General features: G+C 42.9%; 2 protein-coding genes and 1 long non-coding RNA gene across 10 annotated transcripts in view; 1 reads left to right on the forward strand and 2 right to left on the reverse strand.

The window, feature by feature from the left end:
- On the reverse strand, nucleotides 1-8519 carry LOC120397240 (transmembrane protein 14C-like). Of its 3 annotated transcripts, none has more exons than XM_039522952.1 (5): nucleotides 8482-8519; nucleotides 6705-6781; nucleotides 3599-3700; nucleotides 1071-1158; nucleotides 1-830 (listed from the first exon to the last, which is right to left on the reverse strand). In XM_039522952.1, the coding sequence occupies exons 2-5, from the start codon at nucleotides 6778-6780 to the stop codon at nucleotides 773-775; spliced, it is 324 nt and encodes a 107-aa protein (XP_039378886.1). In that variant the 5' UTR covers nucleotide 6781; nucleotides 8482-8519; the 3' UTR covers nucleotides 1-772. The 3 variants fall into 3 exon arrangements, with proteins under 3 accessions (XP_039378886.1, XP_039378885.1, XP_039378884.1); XM_039522951.1 differs by lacking the exon at nucleotides 8482-8519 and adding an exon at nucleotides 7988-8270; XM_039522950.1 differs by lacking the exon at nucleotides 8482-8519 and adding an exon at nucleotides 7941-8270.
- Nucleotides 7852-18039, forward strand: LOC120397241. The gene is made up of 3 exons (XR_005593734.1): nucleotides 7852-7901; nucleotides 11058-11117; nucleotides 17563-18039. It is a non-coding gene; the product is annotated as an uncharacterized LOC120397241 (long non-coding RNA).
- PAK1IP1 (PAK1 interacting protein 1) overlaps nucleotides 14514-22094 on the reverse strand; it is a 19265-nt gene continuing 11684 nt past the window's right edge. For 4 of the 6 annotated variants that reach the window (XM_039522940.1, XM_039522942.1, XM_039522939.1 and 1 more), the window contains exons 9-10: nucleotides 18798-18933; nucleotides 14514-16744 (exon numbers count right to left, since the gene is read on the reverse strand). In XM_039522940.1, the coding sequence (XP_039378874.1) occupies nucleotides 16584-16744; nucleotides 18798-18933 (297 nt within the window). In that variant the 3' untranslated portion in view covers nucleotides 14514-16583. The remainder of the gene's footprint in view (nucleotides 16745-18797; nucleotides 18934-22094) is intronic. The other 2 variants (XM_039522938.1, XM_039522937.1) reach the window with 2 other exon arrangements.

The following is a 22094-nucleotide window of genomic DNA, read 5'->3' on the forward strand; positions in this document are numbered from 1 at the left end:
TTCTTTAAAGAGTCTTTAATGCAGTATTAACACAATGTACACACTTAATTCTGTCTTCTTCCCCTCCAGTTAAGAGTTCTCTTTCTTTACATGATCAAAGACTGAATATGGAGAACAGTACACAGAAAAGATTTCCTTAAGAAAAGAAAAGGTAGGCCACAGGAAGGGCACAAACCAGCCCCAATCCAGACTTGCCCAATAAAGGAAATAGTTTTGCAATATAAGTTCAGTTTTTATTAGTATAAAAATCAATCTCCTTTAAATGACATTTTGCTCAACATAATTTTGCAATTAAATATTCAGTTGGTGGTAGACACATTCTTACAGCCAAACCACAGTCAGGTAAAGCATTCTGATAGTTTGCATGCAGAGTAACTATATATATTTGTATTGTATTTGACCAAGTGCTCCTGTTGGCCCACAGTGGGAATTTTCTTTATCATGATGTTAGGCACCAGTTCCCTCTCTCCCTCATATGTTGTCTATACTTTTTTTTTTTTTGACTGCTCAAAATGGGAGTGGTTAATTAAAGATGTATTAGGAGAAATTTAAATGAACACTAACCCAACGTCTCAGAAAAAAGTACAGATAAATATTGACTGAGGAAACAAATCATATTTTGTATACTTAACACCCATCCATCCCATCAATTTCCCCCAATCTTAAAAAAAAAAGTTATTTTGATGTAAGAACAGTTGTGTACTCTCTGAACATTCAGGTAGCTGCATTTTCAGGCTTCCAATTGACACATTAAGTCACACGATGTTCACAATTATGGACCATGGGGCTTTTCAATCATCTTCAGTCCAAGTCTCCCAACCATTAACAGACTGTTTAAAGGAAAACATTGTAAGTTCACTGAATTTAAAAACATGCAGAGCAAACTTCCAAATACTCCCCCATAAAACATAAGTAGGCAGAAAATTGAAATTATCTGTTTTTAAAAAGATACATGGAGTTTTATTTAAATATTTTATAATCTTAGAATACAGTAATTTAACCCCAATGTAATTAAATAGGACTGACTCGAGCATATGGAGTAAGATTAGAAACAGCATGTGGTGTAGTACCTGGCACCAGCAATTAAACCTGCAGGCATGACTTTTCCAGAGTTGTAAAATCTCATTCCCATAACTCCAGTCAGTGTTCCAGATGCAACTAAATGAAAGATCAGATGACCAGTGAGAACTATTTCAGAGGTATGTGCACAAGAGAGACATACTAACTCAGAGCGAGCAAAGAAAGGAGTAATAAATAAGATCATCAAGTAAAGTGTGAAACATGATTAATGTCATATAACAGAAAAATCAAGAAAACTATGTATTTTTTTTAAAAACCCACATTGTTCTGTAAGGGGTAATACTTTAGACTCAGGTTTTACACACTGCACATGCTGTATATGCCTAATAATAATAGGGATAGTGAATTGCAGAGGAATTTAAACAGCACATAGAACTCCCTCCTGGTCTCCTCTTTCATCTAGGGTACTGGCAGCATTTGATAGGGGTTTCTCTTTCACTATTTGTGTTACTACAAGTTTAATGAAGGTAGGGCATGTACTGCTTTTGGGCATCAGTTGGAGATGGGAGCGAAAGCCTTATGGAGCCCTGGAGTGCACATCAAGATTGCTATAGGCAATATGAAGGTGAAAAGGAATACACAAGTCTTTCCCCATAACTTATTTCTGTAGTTCTAAGGTCTGAGTGGGTGGAGTGCCACAACTTTAACTGTCATTAAATTAGTTTTTGTTTGCTAACTTCCTGGGTTTTTTTTTTTTAACTACAGCTTGAGTGTATAATTCTCAAGAGTCAGCGAGAAAGGAAGCTGCACCTGCCTGGGAAACAGAAGAATAAATTGCATTGTTGAAGCAGCATCTATATTGACCCTTCAGAAGAGTGAGAGAGGCTGTGATGTACCTCAGTAAATTGGGTGCCTATACCATTTTATCCCTATTTATAAATTATTAAAAAGTAAACAAAGAGCAACCCTCCAGGTTTAGCAGTGAAAACATAACTTGTCAGCTGGAGAGAACCTCTGTGAAGGAGCAGTTGCAGCAGCAGGGTGTCATCCCTGCATTACAGCAGATATGCCTATTGTGCTCCCTCCTCCCAGCCAGTATAAAGCACATGGCTCAATGTGAGACACCAGCACATGTGACAACCATCAATTTGGCCAAGCCTGGGGACTGAACCAATGGCCTTTAGAGCATTTTTACAGCTTGTTCTGAGGAGGTATGCCCTCAAGCTGAGAGCTGTCACAGAGAGACATCCTCTGTGGATCAGCCACCGAGGGTTATGCTTAACACTTCCTGCCTCCATTGGGTTACACAAACAAAATGTGTGACAAGTGGCTGCAATATGAAACATGTATTTTGGTGATTCACACCATATTACAGATTGTAGTTTTTAAACCAAAAAACCCTGACCAAAAGTAGTTTTTTCACTATGTGAATTGCATGCAACCATATACCCCCACCTTCCAGCAGCAGCAGAATTTAAACTCCTCGACCTTCTGGTCCCTTAACTTAGGCTCTTATTATTTGAGCTACAGGAGCACTTCCTTTCTAGACCAGCCACTGGAGGAGGACTTGACACACATTTCTAAGCGAGTTCAGTGTTCTACTGCTGACTAGTAAACAATATATGATCAGAACCCCCGGCTCTGGGAAAAGAATGTGGTTTACAGCTGTTAAGGACAAGATAACCCAAAACCGTTTTAGTCTCTCTGAAAGACAGTATGGTGCAGTGGAAAAGATTAGGGTTTGTTATCTTAGACCTGGGGTCTGGACCTGCAGTGAACTTGCATCAACTATTAACTTATTTTAAAAAGAAAGGGGGCCGGGGGGGAAAGGGTGGTTTCAACAGCTCTTTTCTAATGGTATTCTAGGTAGGGGTTCGTGGGTGTAGTCAATAATAGGGATAGTGAATTGCAGAGGAATTTAAACAGCACGTAGAAGAGGTGAAAGTTGAACTCCCTCCCGGTCTCCTCTTTCCTCTAGGCTACTGGCAGCATTTGATGGGGGTTTCTCTTTCACTATTTCTGGAAGTGATGACCATTCATACCCACAGCAGATTTTTCTTCAAACTGAAATTTGGCAGGTTTGGCTTGGCACATTTTCCATTAAGGCTAAAATGTCAGACAATGCTCTACAGACAAACACACCTGATGTACAGTATAACTGATATACTTGGTATCTTCGTGTACTGATTCCTATGTTTCTAAAAGCCAGAGCCTGGAGTGATTTAGATTTATTGCAAAAGGAGAACAAAGGAAAGTGAGACAGTCCAGCAGGGAGGGAGTTGGGGAGACACACCAAAGGGAATAATTTTTAAAAACTCTCATTCTCTCTATCAATTCATTTTTCATGAAACCATCATGAAAAATTCAAATAGTGCTCTAAGTTTATATTTTATGCATTGCTTTTTGCCATTTCAGTGAGTTTTACATAATAAAGGTTTTAAATGCCCTGTTAAAATTGAACTTTGGATCACAATCTTAACTATGGTGCTCACTACTGCTGCACCATAATATACACCCTTGAAGTGTTATTAACATAACAGTAAGTTTGTTTTACATAAATATTTTAAAGTATACTCACTCAGAGAAAGCCACACATTTTTTGGATTCTGAGACAGCTGGTAAGCACCCAGTCCAGCTAAGCTCCCGAAAAGAAGACCAGCAGCTAGAGATGGGACACTACCTTGAATAAATCAAACATACTGCACTTATTAGAAGATCAGACAAACTTGGTCCATAAACCAAGCAGTCAAACAAAACAATCATATCTGTTCACTGTTATAAGGTAGAGTAGAATTTAGATCAAATGTGAGAGGATGTTAATATTTGAATAGGCTGGCTTTTATTAAGGAAGTCATTATACAGATCCTAACAAAGTACCAAATAACTCTAGATTAGTTGCAGGTAACATTACAGCATTTAGTTCTTTAACATGCAAATAAGTCATTGATAAATTACAAACACAAAAAGTCACTAGAATAAAAGCATCAGACATGACCTTTTATGGGTAAAAGAACTTGTTTCCCCCCCGCCCCCAATAAAATGTTTCCAGAAGCTCTTGAGAAGTACTAGCATGAAATAAAGGGATTAACTATGTTGGGTGGTACAGATCTCACACAGTAATGGCCTGAGATTAGAAAAAGGAAGATTAAACTAGCCAGGCAAGATGATTAGACAATTTACCAAGAAGGGCTGGAAGGCACCAACAATACAAGTATTCAAGATTAAACACACATAAGGCCCAAATCCAAAGCCATTGGAGACAATGGAAAAAATGATTCTCATAGACTTGAGTGGGCTTTAGATCTGGTCCTTAGTGCAAAAGATAACCCTGCACTATTGACAGAAGATGGATGCTATTTCCAGTCCTATCCTCAGTGATTTGTAGACAACCTGTAAATGGAATTGACAAAATGTCATCACCTTTAATAAGTGCTGAATGCCTTCATCAGCCATGCTAAGAGGAGCATTCCACACCTATTGCTAATGGTGATAGCATTCTGTCCGTTCCATTTGCAGGTCACCATCAAAATTATCTGAAATCGTCAGGCCAGTATGATAAAAGTCTTTACTCCAAGTGTACCAGAATGATGAGCACTTAGTGCTGTAGGAAGCTGATCATTCTTTAGTCATCAACACATCAGCTGCACTATTGGTTCAGATCCCAAATTTGGGATAAAGCAGGGGATGGAGAGAGAGAGAGGTGCAGGATATACTCATCTGTGTAAGGAAAAGACATGCACATTAGCAAGTGGCTACTCTATTCCCATCCAGTTCAGCAGCCTCAGCAGAGTAGCTACAGTTTCTCCTGCAAATATGGCATAACTGATTTTCCGCAGAATGGCTACTGCATACCTGAATTTTGCCTCAATGATCTACAGTATTGAGATGCCCATGCCCACAACTACTCACACATAGTACCCGCTTCCCTCCTCCCCCCATTCCATGACACAACTGGGCAGGGAGTGAGTTAGGTGTCATGATGCCAAGATTTCCTTGGCATGCCTGCAGATTGGTGTTGGAGCCCATTGAATACAACATAGGCAAGATATGTTTCAGTACTTGTGATAAAGCCAAACAAAACCTTAAATCATTACATACACATTTGGACATTCTGAATATATGAAGTCAGGCGGGGGTGCCGTCTATAAGAGATGAAGAAAGAGAATGCTCCCTAGATTTGCACTACAGTAATAGATTTGACATATGAGTGTAATATCGCAAGATCATAAGGATCTCCACACAGGAATATACAGTAGAGGTAATTTACACAGAACATTTTTTAAAAAAGAAAAAAATGGTTAAAGAGCCCACTCTGTCAACGGTGACATCATTATATAAGGCACATCTTTTTTGCAAGGATATCAGAACAGTCAGTGATCTGACTGGTTGAACATTTTCAGGTTTAAGTTAGAAAGAAATGGCTATAGAATAAAGTGAATAGAATGATGGACAGGGCCATTTACTCAGCTACACTTCCTTTATTTTTAACATGCTGTCCTGTACTTTTACTGGCACAGACAGGTCTCAGTTATTAGCAGTCTCTCATTCCCCTGTCAAGTCACTTCACTTGCTTTTACTCCTCCCCTCCAAAAAAAAATAAAATAAAATAAATTCCTCATTCCTGGCTTTGCCACTGAATTACCACATGACCTCAGACAAGTCACTTAAATTTTGGGTCTCAGTTTCCCCATCTGGAAACAGAGGATAATAATGCTCTGAGAAATACTGATCAAAAGGTCAGTGTAAGTTCCAAATGTTGTTTATTACCTCCACCCTGACTGGTCAGGATGAAACAAGCTAGTGGAAGCACATTAATAAGCTCTCTGGAGCTCCAATTTATTCACATTTGTGGGCAAACTCCTACTGAATTCAGGTAACGCAAACTCTTCAGTCCACATTCAACATGAGTCTACCCTAAAAATTGAATGAGGGTTTCCACATGAATTGAGGCCTCCCATTGCAAGCATTTTAGAGCTGATGGTCCACAGTTCTGTATGAAGGAATGAAAACCAAGAAAAGCAGAACTGGAAGCAGCAGATCAGGGAATAAAGTTCCAAGTGCAAGTATATTCAATGCAGCTCTGCAAAGAAATGTTGCTAAATAATTGTGACACAGCACAAACAAGTCACACTACTTACAGAAAGGTTAAAATGGAAAGCTGAACTCTCTAAATACTTGCAGTTACTCTTCTAAATGTACCATTTGCAGAAGTGATGAGGGGACCATTTGTAGTGTACAAGATGGTGCTAGTATCAATTATAAAAAACAAAATAAAAAACTACTAACAATTAACCTTTTTATATGTTCTCTGAAAACGTATAAATAGGTCAATGATATTCAAGACATCGGCAATAAAGCCTTTCTGAAGTAAGCTTACTGCGATTCATCCAAAGAACATAAAGGCCACCAGTAGACTACTGGTATGCCTGATTGTGAGCTTATCACGAAAGAACACCAACTCAAGTAATACAGCCGTTCACTCCCAATTACAGTGAAAGATCTGCATAAACCTTAAACTGTCAAAGTTAAGAACAGCATGAACATTTAGATAGACTATTTTATAAGAAGTTACACTGTGCAGAAAACTTGATATTTTGCTTTTTTATAGGGGGGGGGCTGGTTCCATTTCCCAACACCTGAGTCAATTATGCACCAGAGAGTTTGAGGATTTATCACTACTATACCTGCTTTTGCGTAGCCAATTATTCCACCTGATGTAACCAATGCTGCATAGCCAAAGCCTATCCAGTCCAAACCCATTCTGAGAACATAACAAGGAAATCAGAGTTATGTTAATTCTTTTCATTCCTTCTTTCCTTTACACAGTTTTTATACAATTTAAATTTATTTTTAACTTACTTTAATGCTCACAAAGATATTAGCTTGATAACACTTGAAAGGGAAGTCCTCAATGTATAATGACTAAAGGTTGGGCAACAGTAATGCAAACTTCCCTATTGGCTGTTTTTAGACAATTATTGGCAATCATTGAGAAACACAAACAAACATACACCACAAACTTAAAATCCTAAGAACATGAAAGCATATATCATATCATCAGTGTATCTGGATGCATGTGTGAGGGAGAAACATCCCATATGAATCAACAGTTCCAGACTAAGTGAAAGGATATCACACACATTAAGTATAGAATATGAAAATAGATTTTAAATGGGTTTGATGAACACTGAACCTGAAGCCCAAGGAGAAGCAATGTGTTAGGAAGGTGGTTCAGTGTGTAATGGTTTGAGACATGCACTGAAGCTGCTTCTTAACAGAGGCCATTGGTAATGTTTCTGTGTCAAGCATCTTAAGCAATTCCCTATAATGACAACATAAGGGGTAAAAAACCTCATCATCCTGCAATAGCTCTAGCCCAGAACTTCCCTGAAAAGCCAGAGACTGGGCCATGTTGCCATGATCAGATCTGGATTTGAACTTTCTCCAGGCTCAGGGGTGTCTGGATCTCGGTTTGGGTTCAGCCCAGTACACATACAGGCACCGGCCACAAATCTGGATCCAAACCTCCCCACAGTCTGGGGAAACTCAGAGGTGGGGCTGGTTGAGGCTCGGTTCTGTAAGATGGGTTGACAGACCCCTGCGATCACCCCAGAGGGATGCAGAGTGAAGCAACTTCAGAACAGTCCTGCCCTGGCCGGGCGAGGAACCAGGCGTGACCAGAGGGGAATGTCACCATCTCCAGACTCTGGGGTCCCCAACCGAAACACACACGAAACTTCACTCCTGAATACTGGCACCTCCTCCCGCTCCAAACACTCCCCCGTAGCACAGCCTTGCTTAACCCCCACCCCCCGCGTCCAGAGCCCCGCTCAGCGCCCCGCACAGCTCGGCTCGGCGCCGAGCGAGAGGTACGAAGCCAGGTACTCGCCCCCTCTCTTCCCCACAGGCCCTGTACTTGCCCTGCAGGCCCGCGGCCACAAGACGGCCTGTCCCCCGCCGCACTGACCTGCCCTCCCAGCCTGGAGCCGCGCTGCAGCGGAAACCCCGGCACGGGGCGTCCCGACCTTCCACCCCCGAACCTTCCCGGGGGGGGGGGGGCAGCCAATCAGAGCCGCGCCCGGCGCAGCGGGGAGGACTGGAGGAGGGCGGCTAAGCAGCCCGTAGCTTGGGGTTTGCCGCCCTCTCCGCCCAGGGGGCGGGCGCGCTGGCTGGGCTCCCTCCAGCCGCTGAGCGCCTCACTGGCCTCCATGTATTTCCTCCCCGGGAGGCGGGGCCGGCCCTGGGGCACGTCTGTGGCTAGCGGGGCGATTGCATCTTATGCCCGGGCTCCTGTCCCCCAGCCTGCCCGGGACAGCTCAGAGACCGGGCGGCCCTGACCCCTCATTCAGGGGCAGCGAGTTGTAGGGGCCCGGCTCCAGCAATGTTTGGGGCTGGGCCCCTCCCCCGGCCCCGACTGCCACCCCCTTGCACCTCCCCCAAGTAGCCTCAGCCCCCACACACCTCCCTGGGGTCCCTCTCCCCTGCAGCGCCACGCTGACTCTGCTCTTCTGCCCCTGGCATGAACTGCCGCCACAGGGTCCTAGTGCTCCCCACTCAGCCTGCCCTCGCCCTTCTGCCTCAGACCCTTCCTTTTTCTGGCAGGACCCTCCACCAGCATAGCCCCCCCCCACCCCACAGTCACTGCTCCTGCCCCGTACTGGGCAAGGGGCAGCCCATTCCCCCAGCCCCAGTGAGGCTACAGTGAGGGGCAGCAGGGGAGATGCACACATGTGATGGCATCCCCCAGCACCCACCAGAGGGGAGGCAAGGGGGCTTCCTGGACCTGAGAGGGGCCCTAGGAGCACATGCAGTGACAGTGCTGTGTGGTGCAATGGTGGTGGTGATGAGGGCCCTCCCCCAGAGATCACTGCTGCTGGCATGGAGAGGGCTGGGGGGAGTCCTCCTCTCTGGCCCCAGCCCTGGGGCAGCCTTCCTGCACCCCAAACTCATCCCCAGCCCTGCCCCACCCCAGAGCCTGCACCCCCAGCCAGAGCCCTCATCCCCTTGCAACCCTCTTCCTTAGCCCTGAGCCCCCCCCCAGCATCATGAACTCCTAACCCCCAGCCACACCCAACCCCCACCCCTGCACCCCCTTCCTCCACACCTCTTTCCACCCCCAAACTCCCTCCCAGTCTGCATCCCTCCCCCCACAAACTCCATCCCAGAGCCTGCACCTCCCACCCCTGCCCCAGCCCAGAGTCTGCCCCCAAACTCCATCCCAGAGCTTGCACCCCACCCCATTCCCACACACCTTCTCCTACCCCCAAACTCCCTCCCAGAGCCTGCACCCATCACCCCCTGCTGCACCCCCACCTGCTGACCCAGCAACCAAACTCCATCCCAGATCCTGCACCCCTGCCCCAGCCCAGGGCCTGCACCCCAGACCTCCTCCCTCCACCCAAATTCCCTCCCAGAGCCTTAGGCAAGTGGGGGGCAGAGTTTGGGGGGGGGCAGGTTCTGGGCACTACCAAAATTTCTACAAACCTGCCACCCCTGCCCTCATTCCTTGCACAGCCTAAGCACTACTTGTTACCGAGTCCCTGGGCAATGCTCTGGAACTGCTCCCTACAAAGCCAGTCAGGACTTTGGGGAGCCTCCTCTCCCATGGAGCAGACTGTCTTCAGGGCAAGAAGCTCACACGGCTTCACCTCCTGGGTCTGACCTTGGAGCATTCAGCATATACCCCTCCGTGCACTTCCCACGGTGAGTCCGCCCAGGTGGGGTCCTAGGGAGGCCAGAGGGACCTGCACGCATCCCCAACTTCGCAGTCAGATATGACTCTCAGCCAGCCAGTAAAACAGAGGTTTATTAGATGACAGGAACATGGTCTAAAACAGAGCTTGTAGGTACAGAGAATGGGATCCCTCAGCCAGGTCCATTCTGGGGCCCAGTGAGCCAGACAACCCAGTCTGCCCTCACTTCCCGTCCCCAGCCAGCTCCAAACTGAAACCCCCTCCAGCCCCTCCTTTCTGGCCTTTGTCTCTTTCCTGGGCCAGGAGGTCACCTGATCTCTTTGCTCATCTTTAGCCATCCCCTTGCAAGGGGGGAAGGGCCCTGGCCATCTGTTGCTAGAAGACAGATTGTCGGCCATTTATGCACACTGGAGACTTAAGAAATGCATGGGGGAAACTGAGGCGCACACACAGTATTCCGAGGAAACATTAAGAACAGTCCCACTTCGTCACACCACTGCTGTCAAGCACAGGGAATTCCCAGCAAGCAGGCTTGGGCCCTTAGAAATAGAGACTCTCAGCACGTGCGGATGCAGTATGCAAATCATTAATTAGGGCTGCTTATTTAGATATGAGTGTGTGTGTGTATGTGTCTCGTATTTTGTTAACAGCCACCCTTTAAACAGCAGCAGCAAGTTAAACATTACATGTCTGGTCCCCTGGCATGTCCCTGCTACGGTTACAAGTTAACACCTAACTCCTACAGAGATGAAAGGGGAAAAAAAAAGTTGCCCCTCTCATTTATATTTTTTACAGCACTGTTTCATTGTTCCTTTAGTCAGTCGCTCAGTTTCCCCTGTTGTCTCTTGAGACAAATTCTCCTTGGCAGGGATCTCCCTTAATAGTGTGATAAAGGGCAACTGTGACTAAAGGAAAGAGCAACAGAGTCCTATGGTACCTTTAAGACTAACAGATGTATTGGACAAAGTGGGTATTCACTCACGAAGGCTTATGCTCCAATACATCTGTTAGTCTTAAAGGTGCCACAGGACTCTCTGTTGCTTTTTATAGATCCAGACTAACAGGGCTACCCATCTGATACTGTGACTAGGGGGTTATTCCTGGTAGGGCAGCTCCATTAAAGCCATGCTACCAAGAAGCCAGGGATAGGGAGGAATAGCCAGGGCAGACAGCTTACATGGAGGCACAGAGCCTCCTGTGATCCCTGGAATCTACAGATCCCTGGAGATCCAGCTGTTTTGAAGACCTGCAAAGAGCAGGGATATCAATTCTCGTCATCCTTCCAAGAGGATATTGTGAGAGAAACTGTTCAAAGGGAACCTCATAAATTTCCTTCTTCACCAGCTCCCACAGGTTTTACAAAGGAAGAGAGACAGAGCATGCATCAAGAATCTTTCTGACTGGGTATGTCTATTTTTACATGTTTTAGCTCAATCACAAACCAACCAGCCACAATGGGTGCAGTTGCGATAAACAGATCATGGGCCATTGTGCCTGGTGCTTCTGATCTCTTCTCAGCATGTCTGTCTTATCAGAGGCTTCTCTCCTGGATTTGCCCAGTAAGACAGCAAAAGGTCTTCACTATAGGTTTCATATAGACTGTACTTATTGTGATAAGAACATGCTATCAATGTACAGTGTGGGACATATGTTTCAGCTAAGAAGTGTTGTTTACCTTGCAGAACTTTTTTTTTTTTTTAAATTAACACACAAATATTTTCAGCCCCCACACTGGTTATTGCTGAATTACATTTGCTAAAAATATCTGACAGGAGCACCTGGAAGAAAATGGTTGGTCTGTCACTGCATATACCTCTCAAAAAACAAACAAAAAAGGCTTAATAGATTTTGGTGAAAGGTTGTTGTTGTTGTTTTTTAAACATCACCTCTGACCTAAAAAAACCATGAAAAACATTTCTTTTCAGCCCAAAAGGAGTTTGAGAATGTTATCAGTAACTATTTAATAGTAAAAAAATAAAGAGAGAGACTGCAGTTGACAATAGGAGATGCATTTCAGACTTAACTAGGATAACTGCTACTGTAATAACTGAATCCTGACTTGTGGAAATTTTATCCAATATCCAACTTTGAGCCTATAGTTAGCATAAAATGATTTATAGTTTATATACTCCTCTACAATTAGAGTGGTAAAAACTAGACATGGGCCCAAGAAGAAACCCCAGATCCATACCTCACCCACAAATTCTTAGGAAATTCAGATCCAGACAATAACTTGATTACTGGGATCATATCTAGTAAACAGTATTATTCCATTGCAGCTCAGTTCTTATCGATGTGTAACACATACATTTCAGATGTTTTTGATTAGTAGTTTTTTCCAGTATGTTTCTTCTGTCTAGTAATTATCGGAAAGTCCAGTTACAGAGGATCCTTCTGGCCCTCATCAAATATATTCACAACTGTAGTAAATGCAATAGCTTCTTCCACTATAGTAAGTATGCAACACTGGCCAAATGGAGACATTTGGTGAAGGAAGTGTTTTGCACTAACATTTCCTGCCAACACCTTGTGTACTGTGAGGTAAAATATATCCCCAAAGTCATACAAAGAATATAGAAAATTTTTTCTTACAAACAACTAAGATTTAAACAAAACCACCTGAACAAGTGCTTAAACTAGCTTCTCACTTTCTTCAATTCAATGGTACTACAGGGTTCAAAGAACCTTAGAGGTGTTGAATAGGAATTCAGAGTGCACACCACATTTCAGGTTTCAAAGGAAAAAGGTGAGCAGTCCCAAACCAACAGTGTTTAAAAGGTTAAACACTGACTCTAATATTAGTTTAAAAGGTGTACAGCACTGAACCTTTTAAACTAATATTAGAGTCAGAAACAGAAGCAGGCTATAGTCAGCATGAGTATACTTGCACCTGGGGCCACAGACTTGGCTGTGGAGACATTTATGGAAGGTGGCTAACATCATATACACCTCTACTCCGATATAACGTGGGTTTGCATATAACACGGTAAAGCTCTGACACGCTGCGCTGAGCAGCGTTAAGGGTACTGGACCAGGCTGGGGCTGAGGGGTTTGATAAGGGACAGAGGGTCTTGGGGGCAGTCAGGGGCTTCCCCCCCAAGGGCCTGGGGGACAGGAGCTGTGGGAGGGCACTTTTGGGGACCCCGCAGTCCCAGAGTGGCCCAGGGGATTAGCGGGGGGCTGGGAGCCACCCGCTCTGCTTCCCTCGCCCTGGCCCCTGCCGTGTCGCTCAGGGGAGGGGGCTTGGGGAAAAGGATCCCCTTGCACTCACGGCAGAAGGGGAGCAGCCTGGCCCCAGCTCGCTCCACTCCGCCAGCTCCCAGCCACAGTGCTCTGCTTCCCGCTGCAGGTGAGTGCGGAGGGTGTCCTTTCCCCAACCTCCCCGCACTCACCGGCGGCGGGAAGCAGAGCAGTCCAGCCCCAGCCAGCTCCACTCCACCAGCTCCCAGCCATGGCGCTCCGCTTCCCGCCGCCAGTGAGTGCAGGACCTTTTCCTAGCCGCCCCCCAGCGACACCGCTTTCCTTGCCCCAGCACCAGCTGAGCGGGCTGGGGGGGAAGGGCATCCTTTCCCCAACCTCCCCGCACTCACCGACGTTGGGAAGCGGAGCGCTGCAGCTGGGAGCTGGCAGAATGGAGTGGACTGGGGCCGGCCTGCTCCACTTCCCGCCGCTGCCAGTGAGTGCCTGTCAGGGGGTGGGGGTGGACAGGGGTCGGAGCAGTCAGGGGACAGGGGGATTGGGTAGAGTCCTGGGGGTGATTAGGGACGGGGGTCTTCGGAGGGGGCAGTCAGGGAACAAGGAACGGGGGGGGGGAAGCCAGTTTGATATAATGCGGTCTCACCTATAATGTGGTGTGATTTTTTTGTCTCCCAAGGACCGCGTTATATTGGGGTAGAGGTGTCATTCTTTAGGTCTACATCCTGCAAAGATTTACATGCAAGCAATTCCACTGAAGACCATAGGTCTACTCATGTGCAGAAAGCAAGTGCAAAAGTCTTGGCTGGATTAGGGTATTAGCCAAGAAATGCTTAAGTTTTTGATCCACATTCTTAAAAATGTATATGCTTTATTTTTTGGGTAGAAATTAATCTGCATATTTCCATATATTGCAGTGTTTGTGAAAATTCGTCCTACATATTTAAAAATCCACAACTACTACCTACTAGTCTACATGTATAAATGGCATCCATCACCTCAGCCCATAGACATATTGGATAGAAATAAAAATAAACATCTGAAAATACTATACAAAATATAGTTCTAAAAGAACCATACAAAACTCTCAATATCTGCCATTAAAATGGCCTAGCAATCAGTTAAAAGTTTGATTTGGTATATCTCGCACTATACCCTCAAATGGATCAGGCTTATTTTACATAGGTAGAAGCTATGTATAAAACCAGAAGCTTCTAAAAAACTATTTTAGGCCTTAATGTATATCCAGAATTGTGCAAATTTAAATAAAGGTGTGATTTTAAACCAGGGGTCGGCAACCTTTCAGAAGTGGTGTGCCGAGTCTTCATCTATTCACTCTAATTTAAGGTTTCACGTGCCAGTAATACATTTTAACATTTTTAGAAGGTCTCTTTCTATAAGTCTATAATATATAACTAAACTATTGTTGTATGTAAAGTAAATAAGGTTTTTAAAATGTTTAAGAAGCTTCATTTAAAATTAAATTAAAATGCAGAGCCCCCCGGACCAGTGGCCAGGACCTGGGCAGCGTGAGTGCCACTGAAAATCAGCTCACCTGCTGCAGGCTGCCTACCCCTGCTTTAGACTGTCCCTGTAAAGCTAAGCTAAATCAATATAAACCAGGTTTAAAAATCAAATTATGACAGACAGGGTTTAATTCAACTAGGAAAATAAGGGAAAAAATTACAAAAGATTAACATAGATACCTACTCCAGGAGCACATTGCCACCATAAAGGGAATGATCCTAGCACAGTCCAGATGATGCTTGTTTTGTTTTTGTGTCAGAGGACCCTTTAGTGCTCAGCCAGAGTTGGCTGTTGTGCTAAAATACTTTACAGGTTTTATTTTATGCCCCCCCAAGATACACTGCATTCCTTTTCCAGTGTGGCCCCAATTCATTTTGTTGAGTTTTCCTATCCCTTCAATACTAATCTGGTCCTCTATATTCAAGTTAATCAAATTTTTATATAGAGTAGAACAGGGGTTCTCAACCTTTTTCTTTCTGAGGCCCCCACCAACATGCTATAAAAACTTCACAGCCCAGCTGTGCCACAATAACTGGTTTTCTGCATATAAAAGCCTGGTCCGGTGTTAGGAGGAAGCAAGCAGGACAATTGCCAAGGCCCCATGCCACAGGGGCCCCGGCGAAGCTACATTGCTCAGACTTCAGCTCCGGCCCCAGGTGGTGGGACTCAGAGCTCCGGGCTTCAGTTCCATGCAACGGGACTTCGGCTTTCTGCCCTGGACCCCAGCAAGTCTAACACTGGCCTTGCTTGGTGGTGGCCCCTGAAACCTGCTCATGGCCCCCAGGGATCCCTGGTTGAGAACCACTGGAGTAGAGAACATTTCTGCTTTAGTGCCTATTGTCAGCCATGATTCTTATTTTGACTACTGAACATTCTCTGCTCACTTTCCTTTAAAGATAGGCGGAATTATGCCCAGTACGAATACTTAGCACAATGGTTCATCAGGGAGTCAACTTTACGTACATAATAAATACTACTCTTTCTTTGTTTTACACAATAAATCTCAGAGCACAGACTTGATAAACATTTTTAGGGGAGAGAAAAGGAGAAGGAAAGAAATGAAAATAAGCTTTTCCAACTTAACTAATTTATATTAGATTTCTTTGAACATAAACATTTAAAACATATAGAACCTCTTAAAGTTGTTCTAGCCCACTTCTTAACACTGGCATTTCAACAGCTCAAGAGTAAACGTAAATACTTGTAAAATGCTTGCATAAAAGTTACCAAAGTTTTTGTTTCAATCAAGTAAACCGACTCCTGGAAAAAGAGGACATAAACAGGGTTGAATTTATGGACACAGACAGGTCTTTTTAAAATTAAAGACTTGAAATATTAGAAGGCAAAAAAATATACTGTTTGCTTTTACAACCTCTTTTCATTGCTGTCTCAAGGGTTAAACACAAGTTTTCTTTTTGTGAATATATGAAGGATATTTTTGGTAGTTCTATTTTTCTGACATCATGGAGTATATATTAAGATTGTCTAAAAATAATCCTTAAAGTGATAAAGGCAGGCACATTTTTTACTAAAAAAATCCAGCCTAGTAGGTATATTTAAAAAACAGTTTACTCTGAATTATATAAAAAACTGGCCCCCTCCAAAATTAAGTCCTCCTAGATACAAGTGCCCAAACACTGTGGAAGATCTTTATCGGCTGCCAGTCCTGTTGCAAACAATTTAACATTGTAGAACTGGTTAACTGCAGACATCTTCATTGTATATTTCACTGAAACCTATTTCCAAGTTTTAATGATTAAAACCAGAAAATCCAAGTATATTAACACAGAACTGCGGCAATTTTTGTAGTTTTAAACTGAGTTTCAGAACTGCTCAAAGATAATTTTTATAATGTACTGGAGATAATTAAAATATATATTAGATATACTACATTATGTGTTTACTTCTGAATGGTATATTTCAAGAGAAGTTAGTACCATCAGATTTGCCACCTTCCAAAATTCTGAATGGTCATTTATCAATGTAGAAAACTTTTCTACTCCCAAAATTAAGATAGTTTCAGAGATACGTGCCCTGTTGAGGAGACAAAAAATGCCTTGAGTAGAAGTGATAGGTGTAAAAAATAGTTACAGTGATACCAAAATTTACTAATATCAGCTTATTATTTGAATGGTAGAGAAGTTACATTCATTTTGAGTTCTGTAGTTTCATTTTCTTCTTTTGCTGTGCACCTTCTGATTTTTTTTTCGTGGGCATCACTTGCCTATCTTCCTTTGCTGATTTATCACTATTATCAGTCCAACAAACTTTCTTTTTCCTAGTTATCAATGGCTGTTCATCTTCATTTACTGAAACAAAGGAGAAAGTTATTTATGAGTTTTTAAGTTCAATTTTTGGAATCTCTGCTGGCATGAAGTACAAATTTATTTTCCCCCATTTTAAAAATAAATTGAAACAGCATGAGCTCTATAATATATTTTAGCGGAAGAGATGAGAGTGCCATGGTATGCAGTGTTCAAACATCAAGCGGACAAGTAAATGTATTTTAAATGGTCATGCATGACTGCCGAGTAAAAAAAATACTGGGCTGGATTTTTTAAGTTAGGCCCATGCAATGGGTAAATACATCTGCCCATACCTACTTAATGCATACATACCTGACATGCAAGTGACCTATTAGGTACACAAAACTGCATACATTTAATTTTGAAAATCTGACCCAACAGGTTTAAGGACTCATGCACAGCATACTGCCAGTCAAAAACAGTATCCTAAAAGCCTGAGCATTTTATTTACATAACTATTACCATACTAATTCTTACTTAAAGGTGCTTAGAGAAGACTGCAGAGAATTTAAGATTTTGGTCACACTAGCTGTGACCATCCGAGCACCCCAATGCCAGATGGCCATGGCCTCCCTGGTATATAACAGTAAATCTCAGCTGGCCTGACCAGCTCAATGAACTTCACACACTTGTTATAATATTTGTTTAAAAGGTTTCCTGTAATATATCATTGGAAAACCAATAACCTGCTGGTCATTAATATCACTCTGAAATGTGTGTAAGAATGCTGTATGTGAAATTATGGATATTCCGATATTATGATTTGGAGTCTGTAAAACAGACAAAAGAGAAAGGCCAACACCTCTTTGGCTCAACTGCAGATTGAACCAAGTGTGACAAGAGACAAGGACAATGAGCCATTCATTTGCATCGGATATTGCAGGAATATCATTTGCACTGTAAATCTCAGGAGACTGCAAAATTAACATGGCATCTGGTCCCTGGCGGAGACAGAATGTTGAGCCCCCAGGAAGGCTTCTTGGCTTTGAAGACAAAGATAAACTTTGGAGATATTAGAAGCTGCTACAGGACTTTAGGATATTCATCACCTGAGACAACAAAGCAGTCAGCGCCTTGTATCTGTGAAAGGTGGGTCCTCCTGTTACAACAGGCTGCAGAATACTGACAATATGATGTAAAAAACTATGTTAGGCAAAAACTGTATCTTGCTAGAATTAAGTTGTCGAGACTAGAAAGCATGTTCTTTTTGTTTTGTTTGTAGCGCTTTCATATCTCTTTCACTTTTGCTTGAAATCATTTAAATCTAGGTTCTTTGTTAATAAAATTATTCTTCGTTTTACTACAAACCATCTGTGCTGTGTATTATGGGGGAGTGTGATCACCCCAGCTGAGCTGACAAGCTGTTTTGTGTACTGGCTTTTTGGATGCAGCGAACTTGGTGTTATCTCTTTGAGTGTCCAATAAGAGGGATTGGACACTGCAGGGGAGATGGTTTTGGGGAGACTCAGGATTGGAAGGACTGTTGAGTCATCCTACAAGGAGCAACTGGACTAGTGAAAGCCAGGGTGAGACCATTATGCTATGTGCATGCTGCTGGTGTCAGGGCTCTGAACCAAAGCTGCACTCCAGAGGCACCCAGGGTTACAGGGAAGGCAGTGACAGAAACCATTAGTGGTCTGGGTGAATACCCAAAGTGTCAAACTGGCATGTTTCATTAATACAGTCAGTAAGTAGGGTCGTGTGTATTTGAGAAAATTGTATATTTTTAGCTGGAAAACTTAATCCTTCAAGTGCAGTTCCATTTGAAAAGTGATTCTGCAAAATGCCATTGTATGGTTGCTTATTTATTGAGTCTTCAGTAGTTGTGGCATTACTGCTCCAGACTGAGACAGTATTAGGCCAGAAAGTTTGCACCATCTATCAGTATGATATCCTAAATAAGAAGTGCTCTCACGTCCCTTAGTTTTGAGAGCACCACATTCAGCCAGAAAACATGCAATAAAAACTCCCACCTGCTCTCGTATTTTCTATTTTCTCACTATATTAATAGCACTTAAATAGGAATTATTTTCAACATAAAATAATCACGATCGACCTCTGTTACCATAAGAAGAGGTTGTAGCATTGTCAGGGTTCTCTTTGGTTTCTGAAGTTCTGTCTAGCCATACCGCTAGACATGTAAGCCTGGCTTTGGTATTTACTTCACATAGCAAAGATGGTCTATCCTGGATCTGAGGAAAATATAGAAACAGATTCATTAAAAGGTTATTTCAATATAGTTTAAGTCACTTAACCTGTACATCTACTTTTAAGGACTTATATCACCATGCCACAACTGTTAACTGTGGTTTTGTAATGCTGTCAGAGCCATAGCTGCCTTAAGGGTACATCTTGAGGGGCAAGATGAGTGTGTTTTTTAATCACGTTGGTTCAACTGAGAGAGCTCAACACAACTGAAACCATTAGTTGGCTGGCTGTAGCCTGGGTGAATCTTGGCTACAACAAAGGTAGCTAGTCTGCAACTTAATGGGGCTCTGTGGTGTTAAGCTAACTTGATTGAAATATATCCCCCCCGTTTATTTCCTCAAATACAGGGTTACAACTGGTTACAAATAACGTGGTTCAGTTTATTTGCACATAGCAGCTTTTCTGCAATCACAACCATATTTGTGTATCTATATCTACCATACTGCTTAACTGTGTCTGTAACAGTGTGCTTTGGGAAAATCTGGGCAAACATTTCATAATACCTCATCAAAACAAAGCGGGTGTCCTGAGGAAACAGAGAATAGCAATAGCAGCCCACGAAGCATTGCACTTTGGAATGTCCTACCACACACAGAGCTGGGAGGAGGAAGGAGCAGGCACACCAGTTTCGTAAACACGTTTAGGACAGCTGCAGTTTGGGGGGAAAGCATGCTGAACCAGTAACAGTAAAACAACCATGTGCCAGCCTAGGTCTCTGGCTGAAGCCAAACAAACACTGTTAGCTGCCATGGTTGCTGAGCTTTAACAATATTGTTTAAATCTCGGAATGCGAACTTCTTGGATCAGGGATTATCTTTGTGTCATTTGTACAGTGCCTAACACAATGAGGCCCTCTTTGAGGTCCTTAAGTGCTTCTGTAATAACAATGATAAAAAAGTGAGAGGACAACCCACAATTACAGCCAACCAAGGCAGTAATTGGCTACAAACTTGGTTACAAATTGTAGTGAGGACTAGGCCTATCACATTTCAATGAAGAATGAATAATTTATAAATCTTGGCTAACTATAGTTACTAAAACTGTTCACCTTTTGCATCATGGAAAAAGGCATTGGGATAAAAATGCAAAAGACACATTCTGAAGTGATTTTTTTTTCTGCTTTGTTAAAAAATAAAATGTTTGGAATAAAAGTGCTCAATATAAAATTGAAATGCCTAGTGTATCACCATCTTTGATTTTTTTCAATCAAGACAGTATTTTTCCCCTCTTGAACACAAATAAATAATACATTTTGTGTTTTTAAAGAGTGGTGTTAGTCACCAACATTACAAACACAGTAACCACCAAAACATAGATTGATTAGGAAGCTCTAAGTGTGACCAGTTAGATATCAGGGAGAGCATAACCTTGCACAAGATGGAGGGGTGAAGTTACTTGAGAATTTCAAAGATTTTTTTTTTAAATCACCACTAAAAATTAAAAGTTTTTAAAGTTATAGTAAGAGGAATTGATAGCCAAAAGATCTAAGTGCATATATATAAAAAATTTCTGATAAACGTGGTGTGGACGAAGTTCAGGATTTCTAGATTGCAAACAGGTTTATTCAATATTTAAAAATAAATTTGTAAATGCATGTGTGACATTGCACCCCATATTCTTCACAGTGATATTATTATGATATGATTATAACATCATCATGATTTTATGCAAGATAAGTCATGTGAGGTATCATTGGAAAGGTTACAGTTTGCGGAATATGATTATCCTATTTGTATGCATGTATCGTTTTTGGTATCTGAAGTTATGAATATTGACTATGTATCTATTTCACATGTAGCTATTCCTGGGCAATGCCTACTAGGCAAAATGCTCTCGGTTTAGATGGCTGGCTGGGAAGGGCCCATTCAAGTTAATGAGCCACTAGGAAGAAACAATAGGCTTTAGGGGAAGCTTATCTCCACCTGGGGAGCCTTCTTGAGGACGCTACAGACAGCGTCGGAGTAATGGCTGCTATGACAGGGACATGTGACCAGGTCACCTGGTGCTGGTTTCCACCTTGGGATATCAGTATTTTTCCATTGGCTGGCATGGGAACCAAATTGTGAAACAAAGGGTTCCCACCATATGCAAAAGCTATATAAAGCAGGGGAGTGACATCATCGTGGTTCTTCACTGACTCCCAACCCAAGAAGACTCCTGAAAACACCTAAGAAACAAAGACTGAGTTGGGGGAAGTGCTGGACCCAGGATAAAGGGATTTTTAGCCTGTGAATGGAACATCTGGGAATTCCAAGCTATAAGAACATAAGAACGGCTGTACCGGGTCAGACCAAAGGTCCATCTAGCCCAGTATCTGTCTACCGACAGTGGCCAATGCCAGGTGCCCCAGAGGGAGTGAACCTAACAGGCAATGATCAAGTGATCTCTCTCCTGCCATCCATCTCCATCCTCTGACGAACAGAGGCTAGGGACACCATTCTTACCCATCCTGGCTAATAGCCATTTATGGACTTAGCCACCATGAATTTATCCAGTCCCCTTTTAAACATTGTTATAGTCCTAGCCTTCACAACCTCCTCAGGTAAGGAGTTCCACAAGTTGACTGTGCGCTGCGTGAAGAAGAACTTCCTTTTATTTGTTTTAAACCTACTGCCTATTAATTTCATTTGGTGACCCCTAGTTCTTGTATTATGGGAATAAGTAAATAACTTTTCCTTATCCACTTTCTCCACATCACTCATGATTTTATATACCTCTATCATATCCCCCCTTAGTCTTCTCTTTTCCAAGCTGAAGAGTCCTAGCCTCTTTAATCTTTCCTCGTATGGGACCCTCTCTAACCCCCTAATCATTTTAGTTGCCCTTTTCTGAACCTTTCCTAGTGCTAGAATATCTTTTTTGAGGTGAGGAGACCACATCTGTACACAGTATTCGAGATGTGGGCGTACCATGGATTTATATAAGGGCAATAATATATTCTCAGTCTTATTCTCTATCCCCTTCTTAATGATTCCTAACATCCTGTTTGCTTTTTTGACCGCCTCTGCACACTGCGTGGACATCTTCAGAGAACTATCCACGATGACTCCAAGATCTTTTTCCTGACTCGTTGTAGCTAAATTAGCCCCCATCATGTTGTATGTATAGTTGAGGTTATTTTTTCCAAGGTGCATTACTTTACATT

Source organism: Mauremys reevesii, linkage group 2 (assembly GCF_016161935.1).
Source record: "Mauremys reevesii isolate NIE-2019 linkage group 2, ASM1616193v1, whole genome shotgun sequence".
In the NCBI taxonomy this organism is placed as follows: domain Eukaryota; kingdom Metazoa; phylum Chordata; order Testudines; family Geoemydidae; genus Mauremys; species Mauremys reevesii.

Coding starts and splice junctions, on each gene's coding strand:
- LOC120397240 (XM_039522952.1), bottom strand. CDS start 6,780: ATGGGTTTGGACTGGATAGGCTTTGGCTATGCAGCATTGGTTACATCA. Junction 3,701..6,704: donor AATTGGCTACGCAAAAGCAG/GTATAGTAGTGA, acceptor GATTTATTCAAG/GTAGTGTCCCATCTCTAGCT. Junction 1,159..3,598: donor AAATGTGTGGCTTTCTCTGA/GTGAGTATACTT, acceptor TCTTTCATTTAG/TTGCATCTGGAACACTGACT.